The sequence below is a fragment of the Podarcis gaigeae genome (genome assembly GCF_964106915.1).
Source record: "Podarcis gaigeae genome assembly, chromosome: 1".
Classification (NCBI taxonomy): domain Eukaryota; kingdom Metazoa; phylum Chordata; class Lepidosauria; order Squamata; family Lacertidae; genus Podarcis; species Podarcis gaigeae.
The window spans coordinates 133667467-133686727 of NC_139678.1; the positions used below are offsets into that span (position 1 = coordinate 133667467).

Sequence of the window (19261 nt, forward strand, 5' to 3'; positions counted from 1 at the left end):
CCCAGAAATAGTACATTGGGTTAAGAACTTTGCTTCAGGATGAGAACAGAAATCGTGCTCCGGCGGCATGGCGGCAGCAGGAGGCCCCATTAGCTAAAGTGGTACCTCAGGTGAAGAACAGTTTCAGGTTAAGAACGGACCTCCGGAATGAATTAAGTACTTAACCTGAGGTACCACTGTATTGAAAAGAGTTGGGGGGGGGACAAACAGTCAGAAATGCTTATAAGCAGTATTGCTAACATCCTGTCTTATGTGGAATCTTATTCTGTGTAGCCAAGATTAAATGTCTGGGTCCTGGCATCCCACCTGCAAAGCATGAATAGTATAAGCAAAGATACATCTGTGAGAACAAAAACCCTAAATTTAAGCCCACATGCAATTCTTTGCTATCTCAGCTAACCTTTTACATCACTATACCCATTTGAGTAACTACAAAGAGTTGCAACCAAGAATCCCCAGTACAGTGGTACCTCGGGTTAAGTACTTAATTAGTTTAGCTAATGGGGCCTCCTGCTGCTGCTGCGCTGCCGGAGCACAATTTTTGTTCTCATCCTGAAGCAAAGTTCTTAACCTGAAGCACTATTTCTGGCCTAGTGGAGTGTGTAACCTGAAGCATATGTAACCTGAAGCGTATGTAACCCGAGGTACCACTGTACGTATGCCAATATATGTATGCAGGTTCACCTCTGATTTTTCTGTACTCCAGTTCCTTAAGAGTTAGATGTCACACTATGGTTTGACCCAAATGTGCCTCTTTAAACACATTTCAGATCTCAACACTCTTCCAAAGTGACTGCAGCTATAAGCAGGTGGCCAGCTTAATTTTGCAACTGCTTCCATTATTAATGCTTTCTCGCTCCCTATCCTTCTGCCTTGCATGGAGCTTTCAACCTGTCTTTCTCAGCACATTGACAGCCAACCCTTTCATCTCCCTACTTTTCCATCTGCCACTATCCATGTTCAAAGGACATTTGAAGGAGGAACCCTGGCAAGAGCATTGGGCTGCAGCAAAGGTAAGGATGATCTGAGTGAATGTTGCTGAAAGGCACATACAGGCAATTAGATAAAAACACACACATTAGTGTTTCTTCAGATAACAGATCTTTTCACCTGTGCTGGTGCAGTTAATAGTTACTAAAATATTTTAAAGAATCAACATACATAATTGTTTCTGCTTTGTGAAGAGTTTCTTGTGTTCAACATGGATATTATGGTTTTGGCCAACTGGGAAATATTTCGACTTTTAAGGATGCTTGCAGACATTATTGCAACTACTGTCTACTCTCACTGAGTTTTATATAGTAAGAAACACATGCCTAAAGAACTTGCAGTTTTATTACATTCCTCCCCCTCCTGCCACTCTCAGGTGGGCTCTGTGGTCTTGGCAGTGACAGCGCTCATTTTCTAAAGTTGACCAGAGATATATTAAATTTATTTTGAAGCAGCTGTCAGTACCAAAGTATCATGTCTAGCCATGTAAAAGGGTGGCATTACAATCTGCAGTAGCATGGTTGTTGCTTTTATTGTTGTTGTAAATAAGAGAGTGCCCCAAAAGGGTACTCTACAGTTGAAAGGGTACATGGAGCTATTGCTTTCGCAGAATGTATAAAACAAGCATATATCTCACTTTTTCTAAAGAACTGGAGCAATGAGAGTTTGGGAAATCAGATTAATAGCCATGCAGCTCAGACTTTTACTCAGAAGTAAATCCCACTAGGGTCAATGGGACTTCCAGATATGTGTGCATGGAATTGCTGCCTTGATCTTTATGGTGTGAGGCAGCAGAAATAAGAGTGAGGAGCCTTTGTAAATTCCTTTAAAATCAGAAAACTTTGAAATGTGCTCTGCAGTTTTGCTTTCAAGTATTCCAGAATTCATTTACATTTAACCAGTACATTTCTAACCAAACAAGTTTCACAGTAGCATAACAATAATCCTTCCAGAAAGTCTGGAAAAATACCCACCATGGCTGTCAATAGCAAGAAACAAGGAACAGCAAGAATTAAATAACTTGTCGTTTTAGAAATAAGACCCCATCCACAGTGGGATTGTAAATAAGTTTAAACAATGGTATTAAACTCCATTTATGCTGCAACTTGGTTTAATTTTCAGTGATCTTTTATGGGGCTTGAAGGAGATGGTGTTGGGGCTAGCCCAAGGTCATCCAGAGAGCTCCATACATGACGCAGGGATTTGAACCCTGATCTCACTGTTCAAAATCCAAAACTCTACACATTATCCCCAACTGGCTTCCTCTCTTAAGGTGGATCATTCATCCTTTTAAGCTACATCATCATCATCACTCTTTATTACAACAGTTTAATTCCAAAATAAGTTTCTAAGCCATATAAAGACCAATTACACAAACCTGAAAATATAAACGTCTATAATAAAAAATATGCAATAAAACAATCCCATTAGAACAACATAGCAATTGAAACAGAAGACAGGTCACAAAATCAAGGAAATGCTTGCGTAAACGAGTGTGCCTTCAAAAGTTGGCAAAATGCAGAAACAGGTGAGGCCTCGTGAATTTCCACAGGGGTACATCGCACAACCGTGGTGCCAGCAGGGAAAAGGCTGCCTCCGTGTAATCACACAACCAGGCTGTTCTCAGATACGTATCTGCTTTATATAAGACCCATGGTCTTGGGATAAAGCACATTTTCTCTTAGATTGTTTTAGATGCTCTGGGGAGTGCTAGGATGTCTGCTTATGCAAGAGAACTTGAGTTCTCCTTCTCCTTCCTTTGTGCTGTACACCCTCCCCAAATCTACTCTCGAGCAGGGACTCCGTGTAGGGGAAGCCGGGGGGGGGGGGGGCATCAAAATTCTGTGGCAGCCGCATGCACCTTGTGCATGCACGCCACATGGTGTGCTTGTGTGACTCTTGCACGCCACGTGGTGTGTGCACGTCTCGCGTGCAAGCATGAGAGATGTCAGTATGTTGCAAGGCCTCAGCCCCCTCAGTTGTGGGGGGAGGTCAGTGCTCTTGCTCCCAAGGGCTGGGGAAACACCCAGAACAGGTTTAGGGAATATGTGGGGGAAGGGAGGGAGAATGTTTCGCTGAGCAAGCAGAAATCCTTGCATTGGCAGAATGATCATTGGATCCCACTCTTTACAGACCCTCCAAGTGTCCCTATTTTCCAGGGACATCCTTGATTCAGAGAAGCCGCCCCAGTTTCTTTGATTCCAAAATGTCCCACTTTCCCTTACGATGTCCCTGTTTTCATTGGAGAAATTTTGGAGGGTATGGATCCATCCCCCAAGCCATCTGAAGGCAGTGTTGTATAGGAAAGGTTTTTTAAACGTTTAATGTTTTATTATGCTTTTATATATGTTGGAAGCCATCCACAGTGGCTGGGGAAACCCAGTAAGATGTGTGGGGCATAAATAGTAAAATTATTAATATGGAATATAACTTCCCTATTTCCCTATCAGAAAAATGTTGGAGGGTATGCCTTAATTTTTTTTTTATTTGAAAATTTGTTGAACAAATATGTACTCATTCAGTAAAATGTGAGGGTTCATAAATTTCTGTGAATATAAGTGTGCTATTGATTAGGAAGGCCATTTTATTAATTATTATTATTATTATTATTATTATTATTATTATTATTGCCTAAAAGGCCAGAACAGGATATGCAAATCACTCTGAAAATGTTGAGCTGAGTTAGGGCATCACACTACACTATTATTTGCAGTTACATGCGTGGACACGGGTGGCACTGTGGTCTAAACCTCTGAGCCCCTTGGGCTTAGAATCATAGAATCTTAGAGCTGGAAGGGACCCAAGGGTCATCTAGTCCAGCCCCCTGCAATGCAGGAATCTCAGCTAAAGCACCCATAACAGATGGCCATCCAACCTCTGCTTCAAAACCTCCAAGGAAGGCTTTCTGATTGTAAGGTCAGCAGTTCAAGTCTGCGTTATGGGGTGAGCTCTGTCACAGCTTCTGCCACAACCTAGCCTTTCAAAAGCATACCAGTGCATGTAGATAAATAGGTATTGCTGTAGCGGGAAGGGAAACAGCGTTTCTGTGCACTCTGGTTTCTGTCACAGTGTTCTGTTGCACCAGAAGTGGTTTAGACCTGCTGGCCACATGACCCAGAAAGCTGCCTGTGGACAAACGCCGGCTTCTTTGGCCTGAGAGCGAGATGAGCGCTGCAACCCCATAGTCGCCTTTGACTGGACTTAGCCATCCAGGGGTCCTTTACCTTTACCTTAACCTGTGTGAGCATCAGGTTCACACACTCCAGCACTTCCTCTTTTGCCTAAATCATCATTTGCCATTACTTCCAAACCAGGCGTTATTTGAAACAGAGATACCTGAGCCTTGGCCCCTTCAGATGTTGCTGAGTTGTCCTCTGCCCCACCCAGCCTGGTCAGGGATGATAGGAGTTGTACTTCAACAATATCTGAAGGGCCGCAGGTTAGCCACCTCCAGTTTCAAATTTAGTCAAATGTTTTTACTTTCTTTTTATCCTAGCATGAAAATTATGCATAGAATGAAGTGGCTTTATATCTTCCAATAACAAAAAGTTCTGTGTTAGACTCAATGATTTCATCACATGAGAATCTGAGAAGAGAGCTGGTAACTGGACTTAAAGAGTCAGGCAGGGTCGTGGCTGAAGCCCTAGTGTGTGTACAAACCAGAAAGCCAACCTTTTCTCACTTGTGTCATTCCTAAACAAAGTTTTCAAGGTTAATCATTCATTTGTGTTTCTATCATATCTCCACCCCCATCGTTCTACCCGGACACTGAGGTCCAGCTCCGAGGGCCTTCTGGCGGTTCCCTCACTGTGAGAAGCCAAGTTACAGAAAACCAGGCAGAGGGCCTTCTCGGTAGTGGCACCCTCCTTGTGGAACGCCCTCCCACCAGATGTCAAAGAGAACAACAACTACCAGACTTTTAGAAGACATCTGAAGGCAGCCCTGTTTAGGGAAGCTTTTAATGTTTGATGTATTACAGTATTTTAATATTTTTTTGGAAGCCACCCAGAGTGGCTGGGGAAGCCCAGCCAGATGGGCAGGGTATTAATAATAATAATAATAATAATAATAATAATAATAATAATAATAATAATAATCCAAAAATTCTAGGTATTTTTCTAAAATGTGCTTTAAAAAAAACATTTCTGTTGTACAACAGGAACTAAAGAACATACAGAACAAGACTGAAGATGTATTTTCATTACTTAATCTGCCTCTGGATTCCCCTCTCCTTTAGTGTCTCTGAAACCCATAACCCATGCCATAAAATCTGCTTCTGCACAGAAGGGGCAATGTTTGTGAACTGTTCAGGAGTCAATGTCAGCTCCGATCTCATTTTCCCTCCGGAGACAGAACACTTGGATCTGTCAAACAGTCAGTTGCATTCTGTTCCAAGCAAAGGTCTCAGATCCCTGTGGAAGTTACGGGTTCTCCTTCTGAGTGACAACTACATCAGGAGAGTTGAAGAGAGAGCATTCATCTCCCTGGAGAGACTCCATAAGCTTGATATTGGTAGAAATGAGATCTCCTTTCTTGGAAACAGTTTTTCATTGGGTCTTGTTACTCTCTACGAACTCACTTTGGCCTACAATAGGCTGCAGGAGCTACAGTACAAGAACTTCAAGCACTTTGAAAGTCTTCAGAAGCTCAATTTGCAAAATAATAATATATCATTGATAGAAGCGGGTGCGTTTCGCAGTCTCACCTGCTTGAGGCAACTTTGTCTTCAGAATAATCACCTTCATAACCTCAACAATGGAGATTTTTCTATGCTGCAACACTTAGAAGTTTTGAACTTGGAGGGCAACAGAATCAAAACCATTGGCCCTGGAGTCTTTACTTCTTTAAGCAGCCTCACAATACTTAACCTGGTGCACAACCAAATTGAACATATTCGATTCAAGACATTATTATCTCTCCAGACCTCTGGAACTCACATCTTCCTCTCAGACAACCCATGGTTTTGTGACTGTGACCTTCAGAGGGTTTTTGCTAAACTGCACAGTGTCAGAAGGCTGATCCTAGATGACTATCACAATGTGACATGCATGGAGCCCCATATCCTGAGAAACCGCCCTCTGTCATCTGTGGACACCCAGCTGTGCATTGCAGAGACAGTGACGGTTCTTGTCATAACTTTCACAGTCTTTGTCACTGTGGTAGCTGCCATTGTCATGGCTGAAAGGAACAGAAAGAAGAGGACAGGCAAGCACTGGAGTGAGGACAGCAAAGTCTCCTATGATGCTCATAACTGAAGCAGCACATCTTGAGAAAACCTTTTCATCTACTTTGAGTTGTGAGATTTAATAAATCCCTTCAGATTTTGCATTCTCTCTTTCCTTGCAAGACATTTTTAATTATTATTTCCAAAGCATAGTTCACCATTACAAGAAGGAGCAGAAAATGTAGGTATGTAGCTATGAATGTCTACTATAACAGAGAAAACTGCTGTAGCAATTCCAGGTTAATATATAAAAATGAAAGTGTGCTAATTATATTTGGTCCCATCCTGCTTCCTCCATTGGAAGAATGACCCTTGGGGTCCCTTCCATCTCTACAATTCTATGATTCTGGACTACTTTCCGTAACAGAAGGTGGGCCTAGAGAAACTAGGTGTGTTTAACTAGATGTGTTAAATCTCTTCCCTTAAAGAGACTTTTCATATTCCAGTGCCTGGCGTATGTTATTCTCATGGATGCTAGCACATTTTACATTACCTCTTGGTTACAGGAGAATTCTGCATTTTTAAGCAAAGGAACCCAATTCAAACGTCCTGATTGCAATACAGTCCAGATTCGGATTTCACACCTCCTTGAATTGTTCTTGGCATTAAAAATTACGAAAATGCATTAACATGTGTATTTTAAGATAAACACAGGTACATTCTTTTAAAAAATATTATATATATATATATATTTTCACAATACAGTAACAACACAATATAACATCATATGATGACTAAGTTGCCTCCAGAGCCATCAATTATTAATGTCCTAGATTTATTTAGGACATGTAATTTAGCTATATTTTATCCCACAAATATCTGGCAGAGTTAAACTGGAGTCTTGATTATCTGCATAGACGATAAAACAGAACCATTGTTTGTGAAACTTATCTTTTCTTGTCCTCTTTGTGCTCAGTTGAGCAGTCACCTATTCCATGAGGGAAATTTGTCATGTTGAGGAACAGATCGGTAGAACCATTTGTGTGCTGAGGCTCTTCCAGTAGAAATTATATGTACAAGCAGATTAAATACTTATTTAAAAGTTGTGCAGTTCTGATTTATATATATTTGAATACTAATTTTCATACAGTTTAAAATGAAACACTGTAGCTTAAAGTGGAAATGAGATTGGGTTGGGAGATGAGGGATTCGTGAGCACATTAGTATTGAAAGCCGTTAATAACTTAGGCCCCAAATATCTGAAAAACAGCCTCCTTCCCTACTGACCTTCTTGCATGCTAAAGATCAGCAGATCAACCATCTCTTTGTAGTTCTGCTGCCCTTGGAAGTGCAGAGAATGGGGGTCCTTTCTTTGTGGCAGCCTCTAAATTATGGGACTCCATCGCCCCAGAAATGCACCTAGCACCTGAGTTTTTGTCGCATGCTGAAGACAGACCTCTTCATCTTAGCCTTTGACAGCTAAGGCATTTTGTTTGGTGGGACCCAGTGTGGCGTAATGGTCATCAAGTGTTGGACTAGGACCTGGGAGCGCAAGGTTTGAATCCCCACTCAGCCGTGAAGCTCACTGGGGGGCCTTGGACCACTCAGCCTTCATCTCTTAGCCTAACCTACCTCACAGGGTTGTTGTAAGGGTGAAATGGGGAGGAGCCGAGGGGGAGAATCATGTGCAACACCTTGAGATCCTTAGAAGATGAAGGTGGTATATAAATGTAATAAATAATAATAAAATCTCTTTGGCTGAATTTTTACTGCTCTTGTACATTTGGAATAATTTCACGTGTTTTTAAATCGCAATAGGCTTTTCTGTTATGACTGGATGCTGAACTTCTGTAGCCTGCTTGGTGATGGGTGGGTGAGGAATATTACAAATAAGTAACAGGAAGCTAGTTCTGTACTTTTTTGGTTTAACAACAATCTGAATCAAAATGCCACTAATTAACCAGTTTCAGGGCACAATTTAAAAGTATCTCATCTCAATGTCCATGCAGGGAATCATTAAGACAGTTGAAATGCAGGTGCAAGAACCGTTTTATCCCTTCAATAAATTGGTATCAAATTTCAGAGACTTTGTATTTCTTCCCTTGAGCTTTTACTTTCCTTATCTAAAACCAACTACCCAACCCTGTTGCTCCAGCTTCGGATACAGAGAATTTGTGAGATCTTTCCAGCGGCAGCAGATGCAAGTACAGTAATTTATGTAACGGTGTTTACTGTGCCAAGAAGGAGGACAATAAAGTGGCTTTACCAGGTCTTGACTGCTTTCTTTTCCTACAACCTTCATCTAATGGGAGTTGCCATTTATTCAAAAACAGGTCAGGGGTATGGAAAATTCCAGACCTTTTGTCCTTTTCTTCCTCCTACACATGTATAGAAATGATTTTCACCTATTCTCTACCTTCCATTGAAGCTGAACTTTCCTGCCAATAACATCCAAGTCACTATCTAGTGACACCGATTTGCGAATTTTACTTAGAAAATGAACCATAGAGGCATGCTAGGTATAGGACTGCAGAGAGCCCCAATAGCAGGGTACGAAGTCCCATCATTTAGGCTGATTAAGGAAGCCTAGGAATATGCTATTAAGTCTTATTTATTTCGTTCAGCTGCAAGAAGCAGCTGAACCCCATTTACCACTTTTTCAAAAAATAAAAAAGACCACACAGTGCAAAGTAAGTTTAACATTCTTTACTTACAGTTTCCTAGGTCTCAAAAATGCATTTTCCTTTAAGCAACAGCAATAAATTAATGGAGGTAAAATATTCTTAGTAATACAGCAAAGCAGCCTCCGACATGTGCTGAATTAAAATATCTAAGTTGCCAATTGTTTTGCTTAGTCCTTGGTCTCTATCCTAGAAGATGGCCACCACTTTCCCCATTTTTGGTTACTGTGCATTTTGGAATGTTTCCTGGCTACCTTTACAAGGATTACTGTGAAATTGTTTTATAATTGGCTCATAAAAAGTTAGGCTTTATTTTATAAATTTATGAGCTTCAAAGTCCTGAGGTTGAAAATCCTCTAGACATTTCTTTCTACCCTGAATTAGCAATTTCTTTGTCGAGGAAGGAGAATTGCAAGCAGGATCGAAGAATCTCTGGATCCCTGACTTCCTCGGCAGACGCCTCTTCCTCCTCCTCCTCCTCCTCCCCGGCAGGACACGGGGCTCCGGACGGAGCCGCCAGAGAGGAGCCCGGCTCCGGGGGACGCGGAGGCCCAGAGCGCGGCGCGGGGAAGAGCTGCGCCGCCGCGGAAGAGCCCGGCGCCCGGCTTGGGGGCCGAGGCGGAGCGGAGGGACGCGGCCGGCGCCCGAGGGCGAGGCAGGCCGGGCGGCGGCGGGAGGACGGTGAGGCGGAGGCGCGCGGCGCCCTGAGGTGCGGGTGGTCCCTCTGCGGGGCGGGGCTGCGCCCGGGACGAGGCCTCCCTTGTCAGCGGCGCCTTCCTTCCGGCGCCCCCGAAAGCGCAGGAGCAGGCCGAGAAGAGTCCCATCCCCAGAGATCCCTTGATGGATGCCGCCCTTGGAAGCCGGCCAGACCCTCAGCTCCGCGGGAAAAGGCGGCCTGAGGCGCCGCGCCAGACCGGCCCGCTCCCCCGGCTCTGGGCTCGGGGGGGGGGGATGTGGCCAGGAAAAGGGCCCCTGGGTTGGGGGGAAGGAGGCACCAACCACGCTGCCTTCGCAGGGAGCCCCTGCCGGCAACAAGCTCTCCAGAGGTTATGGGGGGGGGGGGAAGGAGGTAAAGGTCCCCTGGACGCTAAAGGCCAGTCCGAGGCGACTCTGGCTTCCAGGCCGAAGGAGCCGGCGTTTCCCATGTGGCCAGCAGGACGTCTGGCCTGGATCAGATACAAAAGAGAAGAATAGAATTTCAGCAGCTGCCTTGGCTATCCGTCGGGTCCATAAGGCACAGAGACAAAGCATAACTGTAGATTTCTGCAAGATTGTTTTGTCTGTGCGCAGCAGTCAGGACAAAGAAGCTGTACCTAAAATTTTATTTGTACTATTTTCTTATGTAATCTTGACGCTTGGTGTGTTTTATATGTGCATAGATTTTATAGGTTGGTTTTGTAGATGAATATATTTCAGCTTTTGTTTGTTCTTAGAATTGCTGTTTTGTGTCAACTGTAAGCCAGCCTGAGCTCGTGAAGATGGACAGGATAGAGAGGAATTTTGATGGGTCAGCTCATTATGTCTATGAACATCAGAACTGTTTAAGATGCTCATGCATCTGCTGAGAGGCACTGGTTGTGCACTAAAGAACTACAGCCAATTAGTTATCTGATGGTGCACAGAGCGTTCATTGAGAGAACACTGGAAATATGTTTGCTGCATAAAGCCACAGTCCTGTATGGACTTTAAAAACAGCATTTCAAAAACTACATGCACAGGGAATTGTTCACAGCTATGATGGGGAAAATGTCCCAGATGGTGGCTTTAATCTTGAGATGTTGTCAGACAGAGCTTCAGAGATTGCCCTAATCACCTCTTCCTCTTATTTTTCTAGGCTACAGAAATGGCATAGACTTTCATCTCTAAACTAAGACTTGTTGATGTTGAAAAGGTAAGATTGGTTCTTCACAGTAAAGCAGGGTGGTCCAACCCCAGACCAAGTGGGCCGCAAGAGTTCTGTGACACAGAACCTGTGAGCCACAAACTGAACTGAATTAAATTTCCATATCGTAAATTAAAGTGTTTGCAATAAATAGTATTGAATATACATTATTAATATATTTAATTGAAAATATATCATTAAAACACATTTAATATATTAATTTATTGCACAAAATATTATGCAAACATTATTGTAGAAGGCTATGAGCCCATTCTCCCCTCCTCATAGGACCACCAGTGCCACCACTGTACATGTGGCCATCATGGAAAGGCTAGAAGGGGAACCAGCAGCAGTGGCAGCTGCCCCACAGTTAACTTCACACACACGCCCCCCATCAAGGGCGCTGTGGACAGTGTGGCCTGCAGCTCACCCCTTGCCTCATCCAACCTCAACCCCCCAACTTCCACAACAAGCACAGACCATAGGTAGGGGTGACAGAGCATCAACATTTGCAGGGCCACAGATTCCCCATCCCTGTTGTAAAGGTTACCTATTGAACTTGTGCACATTTCCTTGGGAGTAAGTCCCATTTATTCCAGTGGTTCTTACTCCAGAGTAATGGTGCCTTGGATTGCAGCCTGTGTGCCTATAACTTACATGGTACACTATGATACATGGCATTTGAGCAGCAGCCTGAACGTCGTGTGTGAGCCCAAACAGCCAACTTGCCTGCCTGCCTGCCTTTTTAAGCTGCACTGTCAGCTGCCCCTTGTGGCTGCGAAGGACATGCGACAGCTATACTTAGCTGTGTGCAGTGCAACTAGGACCCTTGGAATGAGAAGGAGCCAGAGGATGGAGCCTGAGCAGCAGAAGCGTGAAGAGAACAGGCAGCTTGGGACATCCATTCCCCCTTCCCCCTCCCAAAGGCTGCCTCAGTGAAGGATGGATGCCGTGCCGCGAACCTCAAGCCAAGGCTCACCAGCCGCACTCTCTGTACTTAGCTGAGCCACCCTGGATTCAAAGATGAAAATCGCCAAGAAACCACCCGTCACAGAGCCATGAGTGAAGTCTACTGTGGTGTGAGTCATATACAAGGAACCTTGGTTGTTGTACAGCACTGTGCTACAAAGGGGAAGACGGGAATACCACCCTTCACAGGCCATAGCAATTCGGTCTCTAGTATGCCTACATAACAGGGAGTCCATGAGAGAAATGCTCTCTGACTATACTTGTGCTGCTGCAGTCCCTACAGAACAAAAAACCCAAATTTCAGTCTCTGTTTTGTGAATCTTCTTCTGCTCAGCCCAAAAAGGAACTCTAAATTATATGTAATGTGCTTATAAGAACCTCATTCAATGGGCTGTGGGTTGGACTACCCTGCAATAAAGTGTTGTGACGTTTTGTAGGGTTGAAAATGAATGCTTTTCTCTGTGTGTGTTGACTGACATGCAATAAACAAGAGCTGGCTCCCAAGGAGTCGATGATGTGGACAAAGCATGTACCGTGATACCTCGGGTTACAAACGCTTCGGGTTACAAACAGTTCAGGTTACAAACTCCACTAACCCGGAAGTAGTACCTCGAGTTGAGAACTTTGCCCCAGGATGAGAACGGAAATCGCGCAGCAGTGGCGCAGCAGCAACAGGAGGCCCCATTAGTGAAAGCTAATTAGTGTAATTAATTAATTAGCAAAAGTTAAGAATGGTTTTGGGTTAAGAACAAATTAAGTTCGTAACCCGAGGTGCCACTGTGTTGCTAAATGAGAACCTACAGATCATAGTACAGTGGAACCTCGGTTGTTGAACGTAATCCGTTTCAGAAGACCGTTCAACTTCCAAAATGTTCAGCAACCGAGGCGCAATGGGCGGTTGGCAAATTCCATTGAGAAAAAGGAGACATGCACCTCGGAAGCCGTTCGACTTCTGAGGCGTGTTCAAAAACAGAAGCATTCACTTCCGGGTTTTCGGTGTTCGAAAACCAAAACGTTTGGCTTCCGAAGCGTTCAACCGAGGTAACACTGTAGCAGATACATGTATTTTAAAAAAATATAAAATGGGAGGAAGTAGTTTTAAAGTGATATGTGTAGTTGGGATGAGGTTCATAATTTGCTGTCCTATTTGTTTTTCATTTGTCATTTGGTTGCCTTTTCTTACTTAGTTTATATTCACATTTATCTTTAGTGAAATGGACAGGACAGCTGTTTCAAAACAATGTAATACTTGTGGTAATTTTTTAAAAAAAACAGTATTAAAAGAAGCATTTAACCTATTTAGACCGATCTACAATATATTGTTTTTATTGGAACAGATGTTGGATGTTGGGAAATGGCCAATATTTGCTCTCCGCTCTCAAGAGGAGTTGAAGTTAATTCGCCAGGCCTGTGTATTTGGCAGTGCAGGCAATGAAGTACTTTATGCAACTGAAAATGATGAGGTAACTTTTGCAGATATAACAATTAATAACTGTTTACCTCTACTTCATGTTTGTCTAAGCACGCATTGGATTAAGATTTCCAGGGCACAGGACTTCAGGGCGATTGCAAGCACAGTAAATGGTACACTAGGAGTGGATGCCAACTTGCCTTGCACAGTTTTTTACTGTGCCAAAACAGTTATCCTTGCTGCAGAATTCTGATTTTCTTTAACAAAGATATAGTTCTGATTAAAATATCTGACAAAATCTTTAAAAACTTTAACTATTTTATTAAACTTTCAGTCTGAAATGCTATGATAGTAAATATTTTCTGTACTAACAGTATCACTGTGTGACAGGTTTTTGCGCTTGGCACTAACTGCAGTGGTTGTTTGGGAATCGGTGACACACAGAGCAGCATTGAACCTCGAAGGTTAGATACTTTATGTGGCAAAAAACTAGCCTGCCTCAGCTATGGAAGTGGCCCCCATGTTGTTGCTGCTACCACTGGTATGTTGTGTGCTTTTCAATGTGGTTAGTCTACTCTGTTAGTCTGGGGTGATTATTGAGTCTAGCTCCTTATTTTTTCATGGGCATACTTGTGTTACAACCTGGATGGTCCAGATCTTGGGACTCTTATGATAATAAATGAAAATGGTCTGTGTTAATAATGTTTTGACTATTAGAGATTCAAAAGCAGATAATGAAGGAACAGTCATATTTTGCTGGTGAAGCCAAGCTCAGATTCAGAAACACCAAGGGACAACATGTAGAAACACTAAGGAAAGAGCAAGGCTTTCCTAACTCTTAGAATATATCCATGTTACACTTTCTGTGCTCTTGATTCAGTGCTCTCAAGCCTGTAAAGCCCGTTCCTCATGAACTGCAAGAAGATCAAACCTATCCATTCTGAAGGAAATCAGCCCTGAGTGCTCACTGGAAGGACAGATCCTGAAGCTGAGGCTCCAATACTTTAGCCACCTCATGAGAAGAGAAGACTCCCTGGAAAAGACCTTGATGTTGGGAAAGATGGAGGGCACAAGGAGAAGGGGACAACAGAGGACGAGATGGTTGGACAGTGTTCTTGAAGCTACGAACATGAGTTTGACCAAACTGCAGGAGGCAGTGGAAGACAGGAGTGCCTGGCGTTCTCTGGTCTATGGGGTCATGAAGAGTCGGACACGACTAAACAACTAAAGCAAAGTTGAAAAGCTTTTTGTAGTTGCTGCCTCCAATCCCAGAACGAACTTGTTTCAGCAGGCCTTTCCCTGTTGATTCAGTTCTACAAGGTTGGGTCGTAGAGAGGATGTGAATCTGGATCAATGCACTGTAGAGATAAATGGGATAGCTGATTGGGGTCTCTTTCCCCCCCTTTTTTTTAGCAATGAGAGATTGCAACACTAAACCTAAAAGATCTGCCTCATGTGTCCCATTGCAGGATAAAGTTCCAGTAGGAGAGAATATTATACTTTGAGATGCATAGTAAGCTTGGAGATTTTACTTTGCCAAAAAGAGGAGGGGTTATATAACTTTGCACATTCTCCTCAAGATTTAAATTGTTTCATTTGAAGGCTTGACAATATATGGAATGCTAATAGAGCACAACCCATCCCTTTCACTTTTTTGAACCATTATCGTCTCCATTAATGCTTGCTGATGCTTGAAGTGACATTTGCCCTTAATCGTGTTCTATGTTTTGTTGTTGTTTAGCCACTTAGTCGTGTCCGACTCTTCGTGACCCCATGGACCAGAGCACGCCAGGCACTCCTGTCTTCCACTGCCTCCCGCAGTTTGGTCAAACTCATGCTGCTTCGAGAACACTATCCAACCATCTCGTCCTCTGTCGTCCCTTCTCCTTGTGCCCTCCATCTTTCCCAACATCAGGTTCTACATAGTGGTTAAATCACAGCAGAGGACAATATATGGAACAAAAAGCTTCAGCCATTGTTTATTTTTTCTCTTTAGTTGGGAAAAAGATAGCTTGTAACGTTTTCAAAGTTATTTTCTTTTTATATTGTAGAAGGAGAAGTATATACGTGGGGACATAATGCTTATAGTCAACTTGGAAATGGAACAACCAACCATGGTTTATTTCCTTGCCAAATCTCCACCAACTTGTTAAACAAAAAAGTGATTGAAGTTGCCTGTGGCTCACATCATTCAATGGTTTTAACATCTGATGGAGAGGTAAGAAAATCTATCAGAATCTTGTTCAAGTAACTTTGGAATTTTATATCTGAAACAAAAAGGGGCAAGCACTCTGGATTGGATAAAACTGGGGTGTAAATTGTATGCTGATAGCCATCTGAAAGTTCACTGGGCTACATTGGTAGCCCTTTTGGGCTACATAACCACTGCAAAAATAATGTCTCTTTCCTTAGTTTCTGAGGTTAGACAAGGGTTTGTGTGTTGTTTTAAAATGTACTATATTATATTATTGTTAATATCTGCTCTGGGAATCCCAGATATGGTGGGATACTAGCTCAGATACATGAATACTCACATGGCTGTCCTAGTAATTGTTTCCACAAACGAGAGACAATCTTATCTGGTATCAAGAAACCAAAAATGAAAGAACTCTTTTTGAGATGTAACTTCCAAATAATATTTGCTTCTATTTGTTTGCTTTTGGGACGATTTCTTCACAGACCTATCAGTGATATGAATTTTCCAGAAAATTTTGATGAAAAATTTCCATCGGCTTAAATCAACTGAGATTTTAATTTAGCATTTGTCTTTGACATAAGTGTAATCTTAAACATGTTTGTTGGAAGTAAGTACCATTGAACTAAGGGACGCGGGTGGCACTGTGGGTTAAACCACAGAGCCTAGGGCTTGCCAATCAGAAGGTCGGCGGTTCAAATCCCTGCGACGGGGTGAGCTCCCGTTGCTCAGTCCCTGCTCTTGCCAACCCAGCAACGAAGTGCAAGTAGATAAATAGGCTGCTCCGACAGGAAGGTAAACGGTGTTTCCGTGCGCTGCTCTGGTTCGCCAGAAGCGGCTTAGTCATGCTGGCCACATGACCTGGAAGCTGTACGCTGGCTCCCTTGGCCAGTAAAGTGAGATGAGCACCTCAACCCCAGAGTCGTCGACGACTGGACCTAACTGTCAGGGGTCCCTTTACCTTTACCATTGAATTAAATGGACCTGGCATTTCTCTCAATATGGGATTATAACCGTATAATATAGTTTGTTTCTTTACAGGTTTATACATGGGGCTACAACAATTCAGGGCAAGTTGGATCTGGCTCAACAGCTAACCAGCCAATTCCACGGAGAGTCACTAGCTGCTTACAAAGCAAGATTGCAATTAACATTGCTTGTGGCCAGATGTGCTCAATGGCAGTGGTAGAAAATGGGGAGGTAAGAGATTTCTTCAGAATTAAAAGGGCTGTTTTTCTTTATGGTGTGTAATCTTGTGGTTTAAATTGTTGACTGTGTCTCCCTACAGTAGACAATGCTGCTAATTAAGGCAGATCTTTAATTATAATAAATCTGGTTAGATAGATTCTGACCGAATATTCTCTCCTAGTGTCTGGAGAACAACTGTCTCTTAACATTCAGAATAGTACTTCTTCCCAGTGGCGTAGCGTGGGGGGTGCAGGGGGGGCCGGCCGCACCGGGCGCAACATCTGGGGGTTAGGGAAATCCACGGGTTAGGGGGCGCAAATTCATGGGTTAGGGGGCGCAAATCCATGGGTTAGGGGGCGCAAATTACTTGCCTTGCCCCGGGTGATGATAACCCACGCTACGCCACTGCTTCTTCCTGTCATTAAGGCTCAATTTCTGATTTCACCAGGATAAACTCCTCCCTCCAAGCTGGGCACAGTTTTGAGCATAGAAGCTTGTGAGTCCTTCTTGTCCTCTGTGCCTCCTCTTACAAAGCATTTGAATGAAAGTCTATTGTGCTGCAAAGAAGAGTATTTCAGAAGGGCTGAGGAGAGGCCCCGGTGAAGATAATTAGGTATCCATTCTCCCTCCCCCATGCTAGGTAGTGCAAGCATGTTGCAGTACGGTTGTGTAGCAGAGCTGTCAGAATGCTCTGCCCCTGTCTTCACAACGAAGCACCAATCTCAGTTACTAGAGACTGCATTGGAGGTGCCCAAGAGGCAGTGCAGATTGCAGGCCAGTCTGCCCATGAGGCGAACTGAAGCAGCCGTCTCAGGTAGCAGAATCCTGCCCCCGGGGTCACACAATGACAGCTTCTGGTGAGATCTCACTGGAAGCTGCTTCTGTCACATTTCTGTCACCTTTTGATGGTTAAACTGGGGGATAGGATGTTTGTCAGTACCAGATTGGTAGCTACGTAGATTTGGGCAACCTTCTGTCACAACTTTGAAATGTTCTTCCAAGGGAACCTCTCTGACTGGGTCCTTTCTGAGCTGTCCAAGTTAGTGAAGGTTTTTTTGTTCCCTCGAGCTCTTAATAACTGCAAATCCACCTCCCCATTTCTTCATTTACTTTGTGGGCCAGATCCAACAAAATAGTTGCAGCAGCTGGAGGCAGCACAAGGAGTCCCACTAAAAGGGTGAGGCTTCCTCACCTCCTAGCACCACACATTCGCTCCTCCAAATCAGCTCTGGGGTGCATGTGTCACGTCAACATATGGAGGGAGGGAGCAGAGATTGTTCTGTCTGGCAAGAAATGCTTGCGCTGATGGAACAATTGTAACAGCGCATGGTTGAGTGCCACCCCTCCACTGCTGCTTGCATGGTAAAGTAGAGGAAATGCCACCCCTGGCCATCATCCTCTTTGCCCTAAAAATCAAATTTGTGGGTAAAAGGGAGTCGTAAAACTGCAGATTTTGTTTAGGTCTAGTTTGGGGGCAATTTCTCAGGTAATTTCCCATCCACAACGCATAAGCATAAGTTGAAAGCTGCTGAAGGGGAAGTGGGCAGAGTCTGGAGAAAGAACTGTGAGCGGAGCAGTGTCCTTTTTCCTTCCTTGAGACCCCCTGGGAGACTCACCAAACGTTCTGAACCAGGAACTGGGTGTGGACCAAGGGACCAAGGTTGCTTTTATAAGCTATGTGACTTTGTTGCTTTAGTTTGATCTTTTTACATAGTCATTTATGTATTGTAGTATTCTATTTTTTCTGACTTCGCTTTTATTTTTATTGATTATAGTCTAGTAATGATTTATTGTTATTGTTTGAGAGTGCATTTCTGTTTAATTATTATTTGCTGATATGTAGGGAGTAAATTTAATAGTGTAATATAACCTAAATGGATCATTGCATATTGCTTTATTTTACATAAGTTGTTTCTTTTAAGGTCATATTCTTTATCATGGCTCATTTGCATTGGATTGGATTGTTATATGATGTGTGATCTTTGATGTATATTTTGTTGTCGTCTCTACAGCTTATAACCTGCCTTATAGAAAGGCGGCATACAAATTAGAAGTGAGATGAAAAGAAAAGCTGCTCATGGGATCAGTTTAGGGGCAAATGCAGGAAACCATTGAACAGCGCTGCCTCTGCAACCTGAGAAATCTAGCTAGTGTGTGTCTAACCTAATACTAAGGTTATAAGGCAGCAGCTACCCAAGCAAATTGGGGCATTCAGATGTTTCCCTGATCAAGCAGGTCATTTCATCACCCCTGTACACATAGATATATTGGACTGGGTGGGATCCTTTCTTGTTAGATGCTTCTCAGGTGAATGCTAAGGTCCCATGGAGTACAGAACTGGTTCTAACGCTTAAGGAAACGAAAGGGGTTTCCCCCCCTCAAAACAGTGTCATAGTGAATTACACAAAGATTATAGGGGACTCCTGTTTCCCTCTTCTTTACTCTTATTCCTGCAAACTAACTGGAATTATCTTCCTTTCTAAGGTTTACGTCTGGGGATACAATGGCAATGGTCAGCTTGGATTGGGCAATAGTGGCAATCAACCAACACCTTGCAGAATAGCAGCTCTGCAAGGCATCCGTGTGCAGCGGGTAGGTGTTGCTTGTTGCCAGGCCTTCGTTAAAAGCTTACCCTACTGGGCTATGTATTTCATCTTATATACTGATAGCAAGCCTGTCCTCCCAAGTGTGGATACTGATGCAGCCAAAACAGTGCTATCCCATACAGGAGGGAAGGTGGCAACATGCCTGGGGGAAGCTGCAGGTTTACAGAAGCCCAAAA

At 43.4% G+C, this 19261-nt stretch overlaps 2 protein-coding genes across 22 annotated transcripts in view; both read left to right on the forward strand.

Annotated features, from left to right (window-relative positions):
* Nucleotides 1–653: 653 nt before the first annotated feature.
* On the forward strand, nucleotides 654–7352 carry LOC310832070 (uncharacterized protein). Of its 3 annotated transcripts, none has more exons than XM_083713550.1 (2): nucleotides 654–1013; nucleotides 5150–6707. In XM_083713550.1, exon 2 carries the CDS (start codon nucleotides 5181–5183, stop codon nucleotides 6243–6245), a length of 1065 nt encoding a protein of 354 aa, XP_083569676.1. In that variant the 5' UTR covers nucleotides 654–1013; nucleotides 5150–5180; the 3' UTR covers nucleotides 6246–6707. The 3 variants fall into 3 exon arrangements, 2 of the variants coding, with proteins under 2 accessions (XP_083569676.1, XP_083569677.1); XM_083713551.1 differs by lacking the exon at nucleotides 654–1013 and adding an exon at nucleotides 1993–2518; XR_014558125.1 differs by lacking the exon at nucleotides 654–1013 and adding an exon at nucleotides 7131–7352 and having other exon boundaries at nucleotides 5074–6399.
* A 2084-nt stretch (nucleotides 7353–9436) lies between these two features.
* The window catches only part of RCBTB2 (RCC1 and BTB domain containing protein 2), a 29802-nt gene continuing 19977 nt past the window's right edge, over nucleotides 9437–19261 (forward strand). For 5 of the 19 annotated variants that reach the window (XR_014557625.1, XR_014557626.1, XR_014557627.1 and 2 more), the window contains exons 1-6: nucleotides 10220–10726; nucleotides 13024–13149; nucleotides 13488–13638; nucleotides 15149–15315; nucleotides 16333–16491; nucleotides 18964–19071. Coding sequence is in view for 10 of the 19 variants with exons in the window: in XM_083710062.1 (XP_083566188.1) it covers nucleotides 13024–13149; nucleotides 13488–13638; nucleotides 15149–15315; nucleotides 16333–16491; nucleotides 18964–19071 (711 nt within the window). In the remaining 9 variants the exon portion in view is untranslated. Of the gene's footprint in view, nucleotides 10145–10217; nucleotides 10727–13023; nucleotides 13150–13487; nucleotides 13639–14510; nucleotides 14611–15148; nucleotides 15316–16332; nucleotides 16492–18963; nucleotides 19072–19261 lie in introns of those variants that run through there. The other 14 variants (XR_014557623.1, XR_014557624.1, XM_083710057.1 and 11 more) reach the window with 11 other exon arrangements.

Excerpts from the sequence above, each read along its gene's own strand:
- LOC310832070 (XM_083713550.1), top strand. The coding sequence starts at position 5,181 with ATGTATTTTCATTACTTAATCTGCCTCTGGATTCCCCTCTCCTTTAGT.